Raw genomic sequence first — 18,822 nt, forward strand, 5'->3', positions numbered from 1 at the left:
TGGGCGGACGGATCACAAGGCCCGTCACGGATGAGGAAAAAAAAAAAAAAAACAAAAAAAAAAAAAAAATATATATATATATATATATATATATATAGTCACGTGTTTCCTTGTTTTTAAACCTCAGGTGCACCACCGTGTGGTCAGAAATATGGCAGCAATGCATAAAGGTAAAACACTTGAGACCTGCAAAAACTCTTCCCAACACGTGCAGCCTCCTGCTACCACTTCAAGTACTGCAACTGCTATTATTGATCATTACCAGCAAGTTTTGATACAAATGTTTAATACAGAAATATACAGTGTTCATCAATTTGATCAAATGCAGCCGATATAGACATTGTGCTGGAGACCTATAGAGATTCATTACAGCATCAAGGTCAGCTCACTGGTATTATTGTTTCTTGAACACAGCACATAGATCACAAAAGGCATCTTAATGTAAAGTAGCGCAGTAAGGGGATTTTTCTTCCTGTTGTGATCTCTCATTTCAGTCTCAAGTTGATTTCTGAAAGACAGAAGCAAAAGCTACAATCATTCCACTCATCAACTATTATGAGTATCTTAAAAAGAAAAGGGCTTGAGAGGCCTACCTGGCTGTGTACAGGACTCAAGCGTACTCGGGTGGTAAAGGAGGGAAGGGGACCTGCTGTCCTCTGGTGCTAAGACATAAGGGCATCAATACCTGCAGGGGTTAAGACCATGGCCTGCAGCAGGTCAGACAGAGAGATGATGCCCTTCACCACGTCAGCCCTGTCCACCAGGACCAGCCGATGGACCTGGGGTAAGGAGGAAAAAGATAATGATTTCTAAATACCTTTTGATGTCATGACGAATAGAGACCACACTCTTTTCCTGCCTCAGCGTTGACCAGCCGGTCTATGATGGTTTCCAAGGTCTCATCAGGGTAGCACTTGATCACTCCCTCGACAAAACATGAGCGCCTGCGAACGGCCTCCTGCATCGGTATGTCCAGATTGTTGTAACTCTTCTGGGCTGCTAGATTCTGGAGCAAACACAGAAAACCTCAGCAAGGATGATAAACTTTAGGGTGTCGTACGGTGTACTTTGAGATTACAAATAGAGCCTTAGCTCCACAAAAACTGGGCAAGACACAGTACTTACAATCACATCAAATCTTGAGTAGAGGGACACCACTTTGCCTGAGAAAACAAATGATTGGATGCAGTAGGATACCCATTAACACTGATGAATACGGCTCTATAATGTAAAACATATTCTTAAGAGCACACCTTGTTCGTCCACCACGGGTAGTGCAGACACCCGCCTTTCCACAAAAATGGCGAGGGCATCATAAATCGTTGCCGTTTGCTGAACAGTGGCGATGTTCCTGAAAGTTCCGATCCCGAGCTCCTGGATCTGCCTTCCCATGAACGCAGGCTTGGGAACTTTTCTTTCCTGAAAAACACCCAGACCACACCGCAGCAGAAGAATGTTAATGCATGCAGACATAAAGAACAGGTAGGTAGATCCCCCATGCTAAACATCTTGCTTGCTCACAAATATGTGGAGGAACTTGAGGATTCTTTTGTGGGTGAGAATGTGCAAGACGTTTCCAGACTGTGGATCCATGACCGGCAGCCTGTGGATCTTATACTTAAGTAAGAAATAGATGGCATCAAAGAGGCTAACAGGAAAGAGGAGAGGAGACAGTTTACTGCTAGTAGACTGAAATGTAAATTAAGTTTTCATAGATCACATCTGAGAGTGTTACCTGGCCTCTGGAGAAATACTAATGAGGATGTGATTGGAACACTGCAGGTAGACATCTAGACAGAAGAAGACAGAGAGCTCTCATGCTAACTCACAGAGGTGCTCATCCGTGCTGGTTATTTACTTTGAAATGAATCACCTCTCCATGTCTCGATCTTGTGTCTCTCCAGCTCGTACATTTGAACCTTTCAGAGGGAAACCCAAAATGTCAAGTCATGAAACACCAAGCGGGTCAAATCAAACACTGCAACCCTTTAAAACCTTCTGTAAAGAGTTCCACACGGTGTTGCTTGTATCTGTGACATACGAGTTATAATAAAAAGATTATAATAATGTCTGATATATGATGGCCATACATAGTTTAGTCATTCTCACCATAGGGGACCTGTAATAGTAATGGAGGATGTTGATGAAATCTGTAATAGTCAGCATACCTGTGAAAGCAAATGATTTGTGTTCGCATTATTATAAATTCACAGTGACTAATACTTCACTATGACTATTCCATTAATCCCTCGTCTTACCCACAAATCTCTGCAACTTGCTGTCCCATAACGGCGCCGCCCTCAAGCCATTTGCCACCAGTGCAAAAAAGGCCTTTTTCACCTTTGGAAGTCAGAATTTCACACAGTCGGTGAGGAGTTACAAGCAAAAAAAAAAAAAAAAAAAGACTCACAAGTTGCATTTCTTACTTGTAGTTTGGTATCAAATATGACCAGTTTACAGCTGGTTGGAATGGCATCATAGCAGCTGTGACTTTTCATGAAATTCATGTAGACTGTGGCATCAGCCTCTGTGAGGAATCACATTATACCACGTTATATATGGACACATGCATTCATACACCTGCAAGCAGGCACGGACGGCACGGATCCCTTTACTCGCATGTGTTCATGCTCACATGTGCGCTAGTGATTGCAATTGTACCTTGTTTCTTCATTTCCTGCCTCTTCTCTGGGAGTGACACCTACAACAGAGCAAGCGAAACAACATTCTCCACATGACATTGTCAGAATGGTTTGAAATATGCTCAACCCAAAGCAACATTTCACCTGTGAGGGAGGCTCCATGATTTCTGTTGTGTGTCCATGAAAAAGTGGGGATTTCAAAAGCAGCAGACGCAAAGTGCTGGTGGCTGCGCTGGGTTTGTTTACCCTTTCCTCCAAAAAGCCCGTCGGGTCTATATAAGGAGCTCTCAAGTGGCATGTGTCAGGCCAGAGGCGCAGGGGAGGGGTGAGAGAAAGAGAGAGAAGCTGGAACAGGATCAGGGGGGGGAGGGCCACTCAAGGTTCTGCCAGAACCAGATATCTGCTCCCCCTTCCCTTTAAAAGGCACTCACCTTCATGCATTTATTACCATCTCAGATCACATAAAGTCGCCCTCATTTACTGGCTTCGGTGGCGTCGAAGTAATCCTTGAAGATGATTTGTGGAGGCCTGCTATGTGAGAAATTAAAATGGCATGAAATCCTGCTCTATATGGAGTGAATGTCAAGGCTTCACCCAGTTGAAGTCTTTCCAAGAGCCATAAGTTCAGAAGCGTACTGTCTGCTCTCAACTTGTGACAGTAGTTTTGAATGATTCACACTATGATGTTGACTAAGACAAATGTCACAAAGAAATGCTTCCTTTATTAGCTCCCGTTTTCTTTTTACAGATTTGTACAATATTTGCATTTTGTACAAAATGAAAGGACTTCGTGCTGTATCAAATTCAAACGCTCCGAGCCGGTTTGTGAAAGTTTTTTTTTCCAGATTATTAAAGTCAACGTCTTCCAACAGCTCTGTGCACAAACAGAAGTCTATTTAAAAGACACACTTGCCAACACTGTAACGGTGGAGTGAAATGTCCAACAAAGAAACACTGCTGTTGGCCTGTAGCAGGAAGTTCACTTCAAAAAACACCCGCCACAAACCCAATAGAAATAGCACATCCTCTCTATAAAGACCTATTCCCATTCGAGCATGGGAAACTTCTAGCTTGACCTCTTAAATGTCCACACATTACCATATTAGTGCCTTTAAGATTATGCGACATCCTGTTCCCACATAAAAGAAAAACGAGACCTTTTACGCTATAAGTGAGCAGAATAGGAGGAGTCGGTGGTTATTTTTCAGTGTGGCCAACGACCGTGACACCGAGGTATGAAGTCTACTTCCCTTCCTTGATGCTTTCACCTGAATACACTTTGTTTCACTAACAGTAACCTGGTGTACAATATCAGTGCTTGCTGCATGGTTATGACCATTGTCTGATATAAAGCTTGACGTGCATGAATGAAAAATAACTGCATACTAAGCAAATATGGATGAGCCTAAATTAAGTAGACAAAGTAAACTGGTCTAGTCCCTTCTTCTCACAGAGCCCCTTCATGAAAAAATAAACTGTGAAACCTCCACACACTTTCATCAACTTGCCAAGCAGCAAGCAAATATTACAGCTGTAATATAATAACTCAAAGGCCCTACACCACCACCCGAGGGGTCTGAACCTTCAATGATTAAATGTGGCCGACAAAACATATCAAACTACCTTCAAACTCCTTGTGATATTCTCTGCATTTAAAAACAAGATGCAGCGCATCGACTGTGGCATTGTATTTATGGCAACTCTATTCTGCAGTGCTGAGCGACACCTCTACCGCGTTGTCAAATTCGCACTCTGTCTGTGAACAATACTCAGATCTGGAGAAGTAAACAAAACATGACTTGAAGCAGTGGATGAGCCATGGAATCAATGCTGGTTTCCATTTCCAGAGTCCATTCGTACAGGTTGACAGCAGTGGAGTTTTGCCGGTCACTAGCCGGGCATGATCAGTGCTTGGGCTTTATCGACAGGTAACATGGACTTTGGGTGGCAGGGTCCCAGCTGTATAGGGGGAAACACCCCCAGGCGAGAGTTCAGACTTGACTCCGCCCCTCCGAGGAGGCTGGGGGCCAGCCACGGTGCATGACGCCGATGGTTATCAACGGGGCCGTGAGCGAAGACTGTTGAGGTGTTTCTAAGCCCGCACTGAAGAGGAGGGAGGGATGCGAGACAGCCAGGACAGAAGAAGGAGACAGAAGACCAGGTTTGGGGGGTTTCTACATCAGAATCAGTTTCAGGGTGTATGTGACCCATTGAGGCAAGGAGAGAGCCCCAGAGACACAGTACTGAGGTATGCGAGGAAGCCGATGGGGGACTTTGTAAGTGGTCCTGGACGATTCCAAGTGCACCGGTCTGGCGGTTGAGACTCTTGTTGGCCAGAACGCAACAGGGGAGGCGCGTGGCTGCAGAAGGAGCTTCTTCAGTCGGGTTGGCGGTCTGAAGGTCCGGGCTAATCTCAGCTGGAGGTGGGAGCAGCGACGAGCCGCTTCTGGAGAGACTGAGCTGGTGCAGCACAGCGCTGGTGGCAATGAGGCCAGCCACACTGGTCAGATACACCAGGCCCAGCATACAGGAAACCTGAAAATACAATAACGTTAGATTTGATGCCATTGTTGTTGCAATGTTTGCCTATAAATCTCCTCTCCATTCAGCTAAAATCCCCTCCTCACCTTGGTAAAGTGCTGGTAGATGGCTGTGAGGGCTTGACTCCACGCCGACTGCTCCAGTAGCACACAGAGGTCCGTATAAGTGAACCAGCCGCGTTTCATCCCCTGCCGCTCTGCAATGCTGGTGATACAGAGGCCACAGTCAGGAATACGTTGTTGTTTTTCACACATAAAGTTTAGTGTAAGTTTTCAGACTACCAACCTGGTTTCCAGTTGACTCAGTATATCAAATAAGTCATTTGGCTCCGTGAACAGGCTCCACTCCTAGAAGATATAGGACACAATGGTTGGGACGAAGAACTTTATCCAAATCACATCAAATTCAAATGCACGCACACACACACTTACAATGGCATTCAAGAAGTTAATCTCCAGGTTATTGACGGTTTTGACGTCTAACTTCCCAGCTGCTCCCCACTCATCGTTGAAAACCTCTTCTTCCTCTCCTTCGTCATACAGGTACTTGCTGGCAACCATCTAGTTCAGAGAGATCAGAGTGTTCATCATTGCAATACAAATAAACTCACTTTCTTAACTGCAGTAAAGGACCCAAAATGCTGGGAAGATACGCATCAAACTCCATTCTGACATGAGCAGCGACCAAGCCAGAAATACCAGTGACACATTTGGATTGACCTTTGAACCCAACACACATACCATGGAGATCAGGAAGAGGTCAGAGGAGGAGATCTTTTGGAGGTACTCAGGGTTTCTATGTCGGAGCCTTTCGATGTAAACTAGAGCCAGCATCATGGCACACGGAGAGATGCAAGCCTCCCTGAAGCAAAAGAAAAATTGTGAAAGGCAGTGCTACATTTAGTTCCTGTAAGAATCCATACATGCATGCACCCTACAAAGTACACACCTGGAAACATGTGCGGCATACTTCTTCTGGAGCTTGCGTATTGGGCTTGGGGCAGACTTCTGGAATATTTCAACAGCGATATCTGGAATGACAGAAAGCAAAAGAGACAAACGTGAACTTGCGTACAATCGCTATCGATCTAAGATTAGAAGTGTTTCATGTACATGGAAGCTACATAGGGGCACAACTGTTAAGTTGTCCCAAACATGTTTTAGTCAGCACTAAATCCTCCTTTCTTTACATTGACCAAGTAAAGAAAGTCTGGAAAAAAAAATTGTATATCCAGTTCTTCTTCTGAGGGTGTGTCGGGGAGGAGCTAAAGCTAGTTTAAAAGCTAACTCACCTGTAACAGGGCATGAGAGGGCATCTAAAGAAACGTCTTTGTCCAGGCCATAATACAGTCGCTTTCTCACTCGTTCACTCAGCTTCTGGTGTCCAGGAAGAAACTGTAAAAGAACAACGCTGGCGTTAGCTTACTTGAACTGTAGAGCTAGTTGTGGAAACAAAGCAATATGTGTAAACACTTCCATTAACACTAGCTTATGAGTTAACCTCGTAGTTTACTGCAGCTGGTACTAATTTACGACACTGTAACGTTAGCTAAGCTAGGGAGCTAGCGTTGCTTTACGTCTTTTTTTATTAAGGCTTTTTAAATGACACATTGTTTTGCTTGGATTATAAACACTATTCGAAGTCACTTAGCATTAGCTAAATTAGGTCGTAGCTAGGTCACCGGTCAGCATATTTGGACAAGAGATCCAACAGCGGACGTAAACATCAGCTAGCTGAGCTAATGCTGCTAGCGTTAGCTTCCGTAGTTTGTTGACCTATCGTGGTCGTAACGCAAAAACGTACCGTGAACTCCTGGAAGTCCGAAAACTGAAACGTATTTTCGTTAAACAAAGCGTCGAAATCCATATCTACTGTAGATTGAACATCAGTCCGCTAAAACGTTGAAAAAGACGACTGTTTGCCCCCCACCGGAAAAAGTAGAGCTCCGACAGCAACACGCCCTGACCTGAGACAGTTCTTTCTGCAGCTCGCATTATTGACACATTAGCGCCATCTGCTGGAGATACGGCACACCTACAGTGTCTTCTTCTGCATTTTTGGTGGCTTGCGATACCTAGGTCTATACCGCCACCTAGCGTACCGGAATATAAACAATTTATAATGTTATGATTTGTTTGCCATATTTTGTCTGTTTCCTCTTTTTGTTTTTGTTAAAATGGCTAAAATGTGAACCGATTCTAGTTGATACAAGCAAATGGTTCAGTTTAGTTTGGTTATGGTTTGGCCTGATGATAGTTCATGAATAATCACAATGTTGCAGTTAAAACCTGATGTTATTATGGAAGTCTAAATAGTCTGGACATTCAGCTTTTATTTTGATACATTTCTGCCTTTATCCATCACTTTCATTTGCAGCATTAGAGGAAAAACTTTGAGAGACACAGATAGAAAAAAAACCAACTTTTTTTAACCTTTTATTTCTGGCGTCACAAATGGAATATCACTTGATGAAAACTGATGATTTACAAAAATGAAAATCAAAAATACATTTTGTGAAGCAGAAACAAAACATCAAAATTATTGCAAATTGTTATTCAGAAATAGTGTATATGACTGTATATATATTACATTCATTACAAATAATGGTGGGTATTATTAGCTTGATTGTACGTCTTTTTCATGGCAGATATTTTGACCTTTAATGCAGCAAAAGGAGATCAGACTGATAACTTGGCTCCATAACATCCATGTACCACGTTATATGCAAGTATAAGTAAGTCTGAAACGATTTTTAAGAAATCACACTAATTCTAACCTTTACTTTTTGTGTATTCGTTAAACCTCGTCAACAATTTAGAAGACGCAATGATCAGACGAGGAACACACCCAACTTTACCTTAGTGATCAAAGTTATAAAGACGCTTACACTATAAAAAAAAAGTATTTTCATAACTTAAGCTCATAATTTAAATAACAGTAGAACTCAGAAATCTACTACCAAACAGCTAAATAAAATCCCTGACATTTTGTATACCAAAGAATGAACTGTCACCCCTGAGTGTTTCTTATTCCCTCCCTTCTGTACCTTTGAATCATTTATGTCAGGTCATAGACTATAAAGTTAATGCTTGTTTAGCTTTTTGTAGACAGCATAAACTAACTAATGTCAACATTGAATATGAAAAATAAAGGCAACATTAAAAAGGTGTCAGGAGTGATTTATAAAACAATAATATCCTCAAAACAAACAAAAAAATGTAAACACTCAGGGTGTCGCCCTGATAATGGCATGGGACAACATGAACTAATTTACATTATTTAGCTTCGTAATAAAGGTTTGAACTTCCAATGTCCCTTTTTAATGATTTGATCTTTTTGCCCCGTCCCTACATACAGTTGTGTGAAAAAGTGTTTGCCCCCTTCCTGATTTCTTATTTTTTTGCATGTTTGTCACTTAAATGTTTCAGATCATCAAACAAATTTAAATATTAGACAAAGATAACACAAGTAAACACAAAATGCAGTTTTTAAATGAAGGTTTTTATTATTAAGGGGAAAAAAAAAATCCAAACCTACATGGCCCTGTGTGAAAAAGTGATTGCCCCCTAAACCTAATAACTGGTTGGGCCACCCTTAGCAGCAACAACTGCAATCAAGCGTTTGCGATAACTGGCAATGAGTCTTTTACAGCGCTGTAGAGGAATTTTGGCCCACTCATCTTTGCAGAATTGTTGTAATTCAGCCACATTGGAGGGTTTTCGAGCATGAACCGCCTTTTTAAGGTCATGCCACAGCATCTCAATCGGATTCAGGTCGGGACTTTGACTAGGCCACTACAAAGTCTTCATTTTGTTTTTCTTAAGCCATTCAGAGGTGGACTTGCTGGTGTGTTTTGGATCATTGTCCTGCTGCGGAACCCAAGTGCGCTTCAGCTTCAGGTCACGAACAGATGGCCGGACATTCTCCTTCAGGATGTTTTGGTAGACAGCAGAATTCATGGTTCCATTTACCACAGCAAGTCTTCCAGGTCCTGAAGCAGCAAAACAGCCCCAGACCATCACACTACCACCACCATATTTTACTGTTGGTATGATGTTCCTTTTCTGAAATGCCGTGTTACTTTTACGCCAGATGTAACGGGACATACACCTTCCAAAAAGTTCAACTTTTGTCTCGTCAGTCCACAGAGTATTTTCCCAAAAGTCTTGGGGATCATCAAGATGTTTTCTGGCAAAACTGAGACGAGCCTTTATGTTCTTGTTGCTCAGCAGTGGTTTTCGTCTTGGAACTCTGCCATGCAGGCCATTTTTGCCCAGTCTCCTTCTTATGGTGGAGTCATGAACACTGACCTTAATTGAGGCAAGTGAGGCCTGCAGTTCTTTGGATGTTGTTCTGGGGTCTTTTGTGACCTCTTGGATGAGTCGTCGCTGCGCTCTTGGGGTAATTTTGGTCGGCCGGCCACTCCTGGGAAGGTTCACCACTGTTCCATGTTTTCGCCATTTGTGGATAATGGCTCTCACTGTGGTTCGCTGGAGTCCCAAAGCTTTAGAAATGGCTTTGTAACCTTTTCCAGACTGATGGATCTCAATTACTTTGTTTCTCATTTGTTCCTGAATTTCTTTGGATCGCAGCATGATGTCTAGCTTTTGAGGATCTTTTGGTCTACCTCACTTTGTCAGGCAGGTCCTATTAAAGTGATTTCTTGATTGAGAACAGGTGTGGCAGTAATCAGGCCTGGGTGTGGCTAGAGAAATTGAACTCAGCTTTCCAAAGATGTGATAAACCACAGTTAATTTATGTTTTAACAGGGGGGGGGGGGCAATCACTTTTTCACACAGGGCCATGTAGGTTTGGATTTTTTCCCCCCCTTAATAATAAAAACCTTCATTTAAAAACTGCATTTTGTGTTTACTTGTGTTATCTTTGTCTAATATTTAAATTTGTTTGATGATCTGAAACATTTAAGTGTGACAAACACTTAAAAAAATAAGAAATCAGGAAGGGGGCAAACACTTTTTCACACAACTGTATAAACCTTGGCCATAACTACAACAAATACCTATAAAACGTATTTCTTGTGGTACATTTGGACTCGACCACATTGTTTGTGCCTCCTCAGTTTGGTTAAGGCACCTCCCCTTTCCTCCATGACCTGCTGTTGTACATTCAGTTTCAGTAAAAAGTAGAGTTCTTCTAACCCCAACAAAAAACAAATTCAGACCACAACATTCAGTGGCCGTGGTGACCTGAGGAGGTTGATGGCGGCTGCAGTTTCTCAGACTTGAGGTCTTTGGCTTCCGTGTCTGACGAGGAATCGGAGTCCTGGGCCTGCTGTTGCCTCATCCACATGTCCGCATACAAGCCTCCCTTGACGAGCAGTTCCTCGTGTCTTGGATGGAGAAGACAAAAAGCGAGTCACTTGAAGCTCAGTGGGAAAAAAGGCGGATCGGCAGTATGACTTTCAGAACAACAGGTCACACGCTCACCTTCCTCGCTCAGCGATGCGGCCATCGCTGATCACCAGAATCTGGTCCGCTCCGATTATAGTGGACAACCTTTTTTATACAGAGAGAAAAAAAAAAAAAAAGAGATTCACACCACTCTTTAGATAACACTGAAACAAAAGGAAACAGAATAAATGAAAACCTTTCAGAATAAAACACACACAGCACATCGCTCACCTGTGAGCTACAACAACTGTTGTACGGTTGATGCACACTTTAGCCAGTGAGGTCTGGATGTTGCGCTCCGTCTGCGTGTCTAGTGCAGATGTGGCCTGCAGAGAGACATTATTTGTCACAACTGAAAATAACAGCAGTAACTTAGCCTCTCAAAGTGGAGTGACAGTGGAATACGTTGGAGAAATAAGTGGCGGCAGACGTTTCCAAGACTTTAATCCCAAAATTCATTGTTGTCCACTCAGGCATCACTGCTCCTTTTTGTAATCTCACCTCATCCAGCAGGATGATCTGTGGTGCTTTGAGGATTGTTCTGGCGATAGCCACCCTCTGCTTTTCCCCTCCGCTCAGCTTCAGACCTCTTTCCCCCACCTGCGTATCGTAACCTACCGGGAAAAAAAAAACAAAACACAGGTTGGTGGTTAAAAAAACCCCAAACTACTGGGGGGGATTAACATCCCTCACATCACTTTGACAGCAGGAGGGCTACTCTCTAACTCACCGTCGGGGAAGGTCATGATTTTATCGTGTATATCGGCAGCCGCGGCGGCCTCCTCCACCTCCTGGTCACTGGCAGAGATGCGGCCGTACCGGATGTTGTCCCGGATGGTGTCGTTGAAGAGCACCGTGTCCTGGGGGACCACGCCGATGTGCGCGCGCAGAGATCTCTGCTTCACCTGAGGAAAGACAATGAAGGCGAAGTGAAGACACCCGTAAAGCTATATTAAATGATGCCGTAGTTCTGGTGCCAAACATCTACTTTTGATATGTCCTGCCCGTCGATGCTGATGCAGCCTCCATGGACGTCATAGAAACGGAAGAGGAGTCGCATGATGGTGCTCTTCCCGGAGCCGGATGGTCCCACCTGGGGAGATTAAGAGGACATGACACACAGTCCTAACAGAGCACGGGCACTTTGACTGTGTTGGTGATTTGAATTGAAGTTGCTCCTCACCAGCGCACACGTCTGTCCTGGAAGCACAGTGAAGGAAACATCGTTGAGAATCTCCTTGCTGGAAAACAGTGAGGAGGAGAGAACTGAGTCTTGTAAAAATAAAACCAACAACAAATTTTAACAGCAATTTCAGTACACGTGAACCAACCCATTGACGTAGCTGAAGTAAACGTTCTCAAACTCCACCGTTCCCTTTTTGTACTGAAGACTCCCGGCATTTACTTCGTCTTTCACCTGCACGAGAGAACAAACACGGAACGTATTAAAAAGCGGATCATAATACAGACTTTGAAGTAAAAAAAACGCGGAACAATCGGCTTCAAAAGTACCTCTTCGTCCTCTTCGAAAAGTTTGAACATGCTTTCCATGTCAATGAAAGAATTCTGGATCATTCTGCAATAAAGAAAATAGAGCCGACATGATTATTTGATTATAATTATTATATTATCAACCGATCTCAATGCAGCGACTTCTTACCTGTAGTAGGTACCAAACCAGTTGAGGGGGGTGTACAATTGGATGATGTAGGTACCAAAAAGAACAAAATCTCCAACCTGAGAGACGAGGATTTCACATTCCGATCAGTAAAACACGTCACTTTGCGTATCATTAAGCATCGCGTCGACGTGGTCCGTACCTGAAACTTTCCTTCAGTCACAAAGTAGGCACAGAGCAGGGAGCCGGCCAGCAGGCCCGCTCCGATGATGAGGTTCTGGGTTTGGTTGAGGAAGGCCAGGGACGCCTGGGTCTTCCACTCAGACACCTAAAAACAGGAGGAGAGATCCATCAGATGCCTGTATGGGCTGGTTGAAAATCAACTACCAACTACTGATTTGCTTGTACACATGTAATGACTTTAGACAAATTCATGTCCGGATGGACACTTGTCCGACTTGCCTGGTATTTCAAGATGGCGTCCTCGAAACGCCCGACCTCGTAGTTCTCTGCATTGTAGTATTTCACCTAAAAAAGAAACAAGTGTGAAATCTTGGAATAATGGAAAACTCATCTACGAGCCGAAATTTGAGACGGACGGCAAGCTGTTCGACGTACCGTCTCAAAGTTTAACAAGGAGTCCACAGCCTTGGTCTTGGCGTTGTTGTCCTGCAGATTCATGTCTCGCCTGTACTTGGTTCTCCATTCGGTGATGATGATGGTCAGAGCTGGTGGGAAGAGATCAGGAGATCAGAAATCTTTCAAGGAATGTCTTACCTGGCGATATGTTCAACGAAACCCTTTATTAACTGATATAGAATCTTGGATTGCTACGTTTCAACATGCACTACTTACTGAGGTACAGCGCCATGCAGACGAAGACGATAAGGCCGAACCAGGCGTTGAAGTAGGTGATGAAGTAGATGATGGAAATGACAATATCAGCCATGGTTGGGACGATGCTAAACACTATGTAGCTGTGGGAAAACAAAAAGGGGCAGGTGAGTTCATTTTCACTTCAAATCCAAGGATACAATTTCAGGAAAGTTATGTGTTTAGGGGGGGGGGGGGAGACCCCATCCACCCAAAGCCGTCTCACCTGAGCAGGCTGTTAATGGACGAGGTGCCGCGGTCGATGCTTCTCAGCACGTCGCCGGTTTTGCGGCCCAGGTGCCAGCGCAGGGAGAGCGAGTGCAAGTGGCTGAACAGACGCACCTGAACCACGCGGTTGGTGTACTGCTGCACCCGGATCCACAGGAAAGAGCGCAGGTTGCTGATGAAACCCGACGCGCCTGGGAAGAAATGTCACGTGCAATGTGATCAGGGACATAAAATCAGGGTGCAGTATCACTTGTAGAGCGTCTGTGTGTGTTGGTCCTACCTGCACCGCCGCCCTGCATGAACTTGAGCAGGACATAAATGCACACTGTAGTAGCCAGAGTGCGCCAGCTGCTGCCATCAGTCAGTTCATTCACTGAGAGAGGGACAAAGACATTAAGGTAGATGAGAAAAGAAAAGTCAGGCGGTCAGGTATTTGGCTTGAAGATAAGGTAGATTAACAAGACGATCAATGGGACAGCGGCATCCTCTGATAGCGGGGTATCTTATATTCTTCTCTCTGGCCCTCTGGAGGCCCTCAGCTATCAGGAGAAGGATGTCTCCATTTTATCACATCCTGAGGATGTCTGCTGGGTCTATATTGAACGTTACTTCGTCATGTTTTTATGTGGCTCTGGAAGCTCAAACTGAATAAATGAGAAACACACCATCAGTTCGGTGCTGAGCTTGCCGAAGCGGCTCATTGAACTTGAGAAGCAGCTCTGGAATAAACAAAGACATGCCCCTCACCAATATTCTTGTAGTAAATGGGTACAAAGACGTTGATCGCTCTCTCGATTCCCAGCAGCGTCAAACAGAAGATGACCAGAAGCTGGAGGAAGACGTTGCCCTGGGGCCACATGTAGGGAACGAGCACGCGGACCTTCTTCCTGAAACCCTGCCAGGTAGACTGGTTCTCTTCTGCTCCGCCCAGAAGGCTCTGAGACAGAGAAAAAGATTGAATACTTAACACAGCACATTACTAAATAGGAGCGTCCCAGGGGAGCTTGCAAGTCGCTCACCTGTCCGCTGTTCTCTACGTCCCGCTCGTCTTCGTTTATCAGCAGCATGTATGGCCTTCGTGGCAACCCTGGAGCTTTGAGACCGATGAAGAAGAGCAGCCCGGTGCCGATGTAGCGCGTCAGCCACAGAGCGAACTGCACCTGAGGGGATCATTGGTATTAAAAACAGATCAATATGGACACCAGTTGATCAGCATTTATGCTCATAATGCAGCTTTGTATTAGAAAATGACGAAACTGATGACGGAATTAATGTCATTTACAATACAATGACAAAGCCTCTGGGAAATTGACATCAATATGTAAGAAGTTATTATTATAAATGATACAATATCTATTCAAGACTGTTTTTTAAAGGGTTTTAATGAGGTTTCGTACTGCATATCATAAAACTTTAAAAATTCAGGACAGATAAAATAATACAAAGAACACAAACAAGTCAAGTCATGCTTACAGTTATATAACAGGAAGTTAAGGTACTGACTCAGTGTGGGAGGGGCAAGACTGTGTCTTACGATTTGATTGGTTAACCGTGGATCTGATAGTCAGACTGAGCAATGACTCAACAAAAAAACCAAAAAAAAAAGAAAAAAAAAGAGGCTCCAGTCTCACCCTCACTAACATTGGTGTTAAAGATGGTTTGCATGCCTGCCTGCCTTTGTTATAATCAAAACAAGACAGGCTGCTTGGAGTGGTAGGTGGGTGTCAAACCTACATGTATTCTTTACTGTGACACTAACCTTTGGCCCATTAGCCTGTTAAAGCAAACATCGCCCACATTATCAAACAACATTAACAGAAATGATAACGAGTTGTATCATTGTGTAGAATAAGGACATGGATGGTGGATCAAGATTAGAGAAACTTTTACCTGAATAGATAGGAATGAAGATAAAGTACATAGAAATAGAGTCTTTTTTGGGGGTTATTTTTAGAACTTATGGTGAAAAAGAAATGTGTCTAATGTGACATTTGATCTCTCCTTACCTGTTTTTGACTGTTCTCCAGGCCCCACCACCAGTGCGGACTGTACCAGGAGACGAAGGCCAAGTTCTCCGCTGAGAACGCCACGGCCCAGAACAGCAGCAGGGCCACGCTGTGGCCCCTCGTCCGGTCCATCAGCAGGGCCCGACGTCTCTCCACCCTGAGCAGGGCGATAGTCCACGCCCAGCCCAGCGCAGAGAAGCAGCCGTACAGCACCACATAACCCGGGAGCTCTCCTCCGCTGGCAGCCCGCCACACCGTCCCACCCAGGGACTGGACGAGCAGGAGGACGGAGACGGCCAGCTGGAAACCGTAGAGGCGGGAGCGCGGGATGAACTTGGGCTCCATTGCTGTGCCATACTTCTGGTAGAATATGAAGTGGACGGTGCCGAGGAAGAAGGAGATGGTGAGCAGGATGGAGGGGACCAGCGTGAAGTAGAAGCAGGGGGAGATGCCTTCATCCACCCAGGTGCGAGAGATGGAGGAATTGACTTCACAGTAGCCCTGCATGAACACCATGGCTGCAGCTGGGGAGAGACAGAAAGCACAGATATAGTGCAACATTCAATGTCCAGAGCACTGCAGGAAATTGCTGTTGTTATGTTGTTTAACAACAGCCTCTCTACACACTTGCAGGGGTGAAACATATCTCTGCCATATTAGGCTGCGGAGTTCGGAGATATCTTTAGTCGCTGAGTCATGGTTTACGGTAAGCTGCTGGTTGTAAATGAACGTACCACCACACATTACCAAAATCTAACATATTTGGGGAGGGCAGAGCAGTTTACAGAGACACTTTAACACAAACGTGTGAACTGTTGCCGTTATACCAACTCCAACATCGTTCATATTGAGACAGCAAGCAGGGATTTAACACTATTAGCATACATGTCAGAGGCTCTACACATAAAGTTAGTTAGTTGTAAACTTACCGTATGTTATGTCAACTTCTGTCACCTCAACGACGCAGACACCTTGTCATTAACAGAGGTTACTCCAGAGAAGCTAGCAAATCCACTAACAGCTATTAGCTGTTACCTATATTAATCGGCTTTACCCAGCTTTAATACAAACGTGACGAACTGATGAGAGTAGCTGATAAGTGATACACAGCCAGCCGTCTGTTATCGCTACCATCAACTGTGTGTTATCATGCTGTCACGGATGTTGTCCTTGTCGCGCGCATGCTGGTTAAACAACTCCGATCGATGACTCGGCAATCGACACTTTACGCAACAGTGTTCGACTGCACGGCCTGTCGGCAGCCTGAACATGGACATAAAACCATAAAAACAGACGCTCAGCGCCCCCTAGAGGTTGAAAACGGACCGGATTCATGGAGACCGGACCCCACAAAGAGGACAAAATAACCTGATATAAGAACTATGAAGATATTTTAGGTAAAAGTACAGAACTAGGTTATTGCCAGCAAACGTATGTAAAGGATTTTAAGCAAAAGTACTCAATATGAATTATATTTTTCATATATAATTTGAATATTTTTACTGATTCATTAACTTGTGCGTTTTTAAAACTACTTATTATACTGTTGGATAGTTCGATCAATACAAATAATTTATACTTCATATGTTTTGGATTCAACTTTGTTGTAAACAGTAAATGTAGTGGAGTAAAAGGGGCAGTGTGTCCCTCTGAAATGAGTGTAAAGTAAGTAAATTACCTCGAGCAAATCTAGTTACATTTCACAACTGGAAATTAATTACAGTTCATTAACAGTTCAATGAAAAAGAGCAAAGCTAAACCCATATGATCTAATGTACTTTTATAGTGATAATGCTATAATTAAGCCAACAGTGTGTCACTTATTTTTAATTGAGATTACATGTACGTCACAAACCAAGCACTGATATACAAAACTCAAAATTATGGTATGTATCTTTTACAATGGACTGTGTGAAAAAAAACATCATATCTGGAAAAAACGAGAGCTTGCAGTGTTACACAATGATCAGTAGATGGCACTAAATACTAAGGTATAATCAGAGGAAACAGCTGTATGCAACAGAGTCATATATGAACAATAGCCAATAAAATCTCCATGTCCCACATGAGACACAGGTGGTGAGAAAAGCTAATCCTGGAGATGGAACTTAATAATACATAATAGCATGATATCAATGCTAACGCTGTGTCATTTTTCACTGCCATATGAAGTGAATGAGTGATCAATGATTATAGAAACAAGTGTGCCTATTCCACCGAAAAAAGAGCCATCAAGGCAACACGTGAAGAAGTCTTTCAGTGATGAGAGGGTTTAAGTTAAGAGCTTTTCCCATCAAACGGTAAAGTCAGGGTTTAGTACAAAGACGGGAAGTGACTCAAAAGCCATCTGTCGTGTCTGTCCTTCCTCTGAGGATGAAAAAAAGACTCGGCAGAAAAAAAAGTGTATGTGTGCGTCTGTGTGTACCTGCATGTGAGGGAATAAAAAAATGGGAAGCGTATCCTAATGTGGAAGAGGAAGGAGCTTACACTTGCACATGCACACACACACACATAGGACACAGGCTGGGATGGAAAAAGGGGTAAATCTTATCATTTAGAGCCTTCACAATGGGCATAAAGAGCTGCTAATCTGCTTCATCTCCCCGGCTCTTTTGTGTGAGTGGAAATGGACCTTCTGTCCGTCGGCTGCTTGAAACCCCGCTCTTTTGTCTCCCAGTGGATGTGATGGCCTGCCCATCACAGACCCCTCATCTCTCTCCACCTCAGCATACAGGCTCAGCTGGAGCCCCATAAGTCCGTTAGGTGTGTCTTTTCTTGTCTTCAATCCCACCGTTTTCTCTCATTCTCATTTATGCTTCTTTGTCCACTCGAAGCCGCCTGACACTTGATGGACGGTAACAGGCGGGGGATAAGACGCATGTGTGTGCCAATCTAATCCCTTGATTTAGTGAGAAGAGAATACTGGTGGCGTTAGGAATGCTACGTCCAATCTCATTAGTACTGAGGGCGATCAATACAGCTTTGGGTTCCGCTGAATGTAGTATTCACTGAAGGATTGGGCTTTGTGATTGCAGTTCTTAGCAGTAGCTCAATGGCAGATGACCTTTGTTACCTTTAATACTCACGCTTCAGCCACCAGCTATTGTGTGGTGTTCACATGCACTATTGCTTTGCTTCCAATGGTGCAGCATCATAATGATCAGATTTTCCAATGAGGATTAACAAAGGTAGCTCTTGTGTTATTTAGAAAATTTGAAAGCGCGATGCTCCATCGCATTGTGTTCGCGCCACAGCTTCACCCTCACTACTCCTGTGTGTTTCAAGCTTATCTGCCAGAACCAGCCCCGCAGTTAGAATCACACAGAGATTTTCCTGGAAAAAAACAAAACAAAATGTGCTCAGAGTTCTTGGTTCAGACACGCGGTCTAGACTCTTCCTTTCACCCGCATGCTGACGGCTGTGTGCAGGGGAATTCTCCATCCATGAAGTTTTCAACCGGTTTCATCATTATGGTACTTGAGTGAAAGGATCACCTCCAGTTT

The 18,822-nt window shown here is 43.9% G+C and overlaps 3 protein-coding genes across 3 annotated transcripts; all 3 read right to left on the reverse strand.

The window, feature by feature from the left end:
- Positions 1–340: 340 nt before the first annotated feature.
- Positions 341–3,260, reverse strand: prkag3a (protein kinase, AMP-activated, gamma 3a non-catalytic subunit). The gene is made up of 13 exons (XM_031852311.1): positions 2,787–3,260; positions 2,662–2,701; positions 2,427–2,527; positions 2,259–2,340; positions 2,110–2,168; positions 1,874–1,919; positions 1,736–1,790; positions 1,522–1,648; positions 1,254–1,419; positions 1,126–1,163; positions 860–1,006; positions 594–779; positions 341–508 (listed from the first exon to the last, which is right to left on the reverse strand). The coding sequence occupies exons 1-12, from the start codon at positions 2,802–2,804 to the stop codon at positions 663–665; spliced, it is 996 nt and encodes a 331-aa protein (XP_031708171.1). The 5' UTR covers positions 2,805–3,260; the 3' UTR covers positions 341–508; positions 594–662.
- Positions 3,261–3,347: 87 nt separating this feature from the next.
- cnppd1 (cyclin Pas1/PHO80 domain containing 1) lies at positions 3,348–7,173 on the reverse strand. Its single transcript, XM_031852310.1, has 8 exons — positions 6,987–7,173; positions 6,475–6,577; positions 6,132–6,213; positions 5,924–6,044; positions 5,615–5,743; positions 5,469–5,530; positions 5,270–5,387; positions 3,348–5,177 (listed from the first exon to the last, which is right to left on the reverse strand). Exons 1-8 carry the CDS (start codon positions 7,047–7,049, stop codon positions 4,533–4,535), a joined length of 1,323 nt encoding a protein of 440 aa, XP_031708170.1. The 5' UTR covers positions 7,050–7,173; the 3' UTR covers positions 3,348–4,532.
- A 2,930-nt stretch (positions 7,174–10,103) lies between these two features.
- abcb6a (ATP binding cassette subfamily B member 6 (LAN blood group) a) lies at positions 10,104–16,560 on the reverse strand. The gene is made up of 20 exons (XM_031852017.1): positions 16,249–16,560; positions 15,320–15,843; positions 14,333–14,473; positions 14,061–14,250; positions 13,594–13,686; positions 13,312–13,504; positions 13,068–13,189; positions 12,831–12,940; positions 12,675–12,740; positions 12,415–12,540; positions 12,255–12,331; positions 12,107–12,170; positions 11,926–12,011; positions 11,778–11,835; positions 11,583–11,687; positions 11,325–11,499; positions 11,096–11,208; positions 10,826–10,920; positions 10,631–10,699; positions 10,104–10,533 (listed from the first exon to the last, which is right to left on the reverse strand). The coding sequence occupies exons 2-20, from the start codon at positions 15,833–15,835 to the stop codon at positions 10,374–10,376; spliced, it is 2,559 nt and encodes an 852-aa protein (XP_031707877.1). The 5' UTR covers positions 15,836–15,843; positions 16,249–16,560; the 3' UTR covers positions 10,104–10,373.
- Positions 16,561–18,822: the final 2,262 nt, after the last annotated feature.

The sequence above is a fragment of the Anarrhichthys ocellatus genome, unplaced genomic scaffold, assembly GCF_004355925.1.
Source record: "Anarrhichthys ocellatus isolate YVR2014 unplaced genomic scaffold, GSC_Weel_1.0 scaffold12, whole genome shotgun sequence".
NCBI lineage: Eukaryota > Metazoa > Chordata > Actinopteri > Perciformes > Anarhichadidae > Anarrhichthys > Anarrhichthys ocellatus.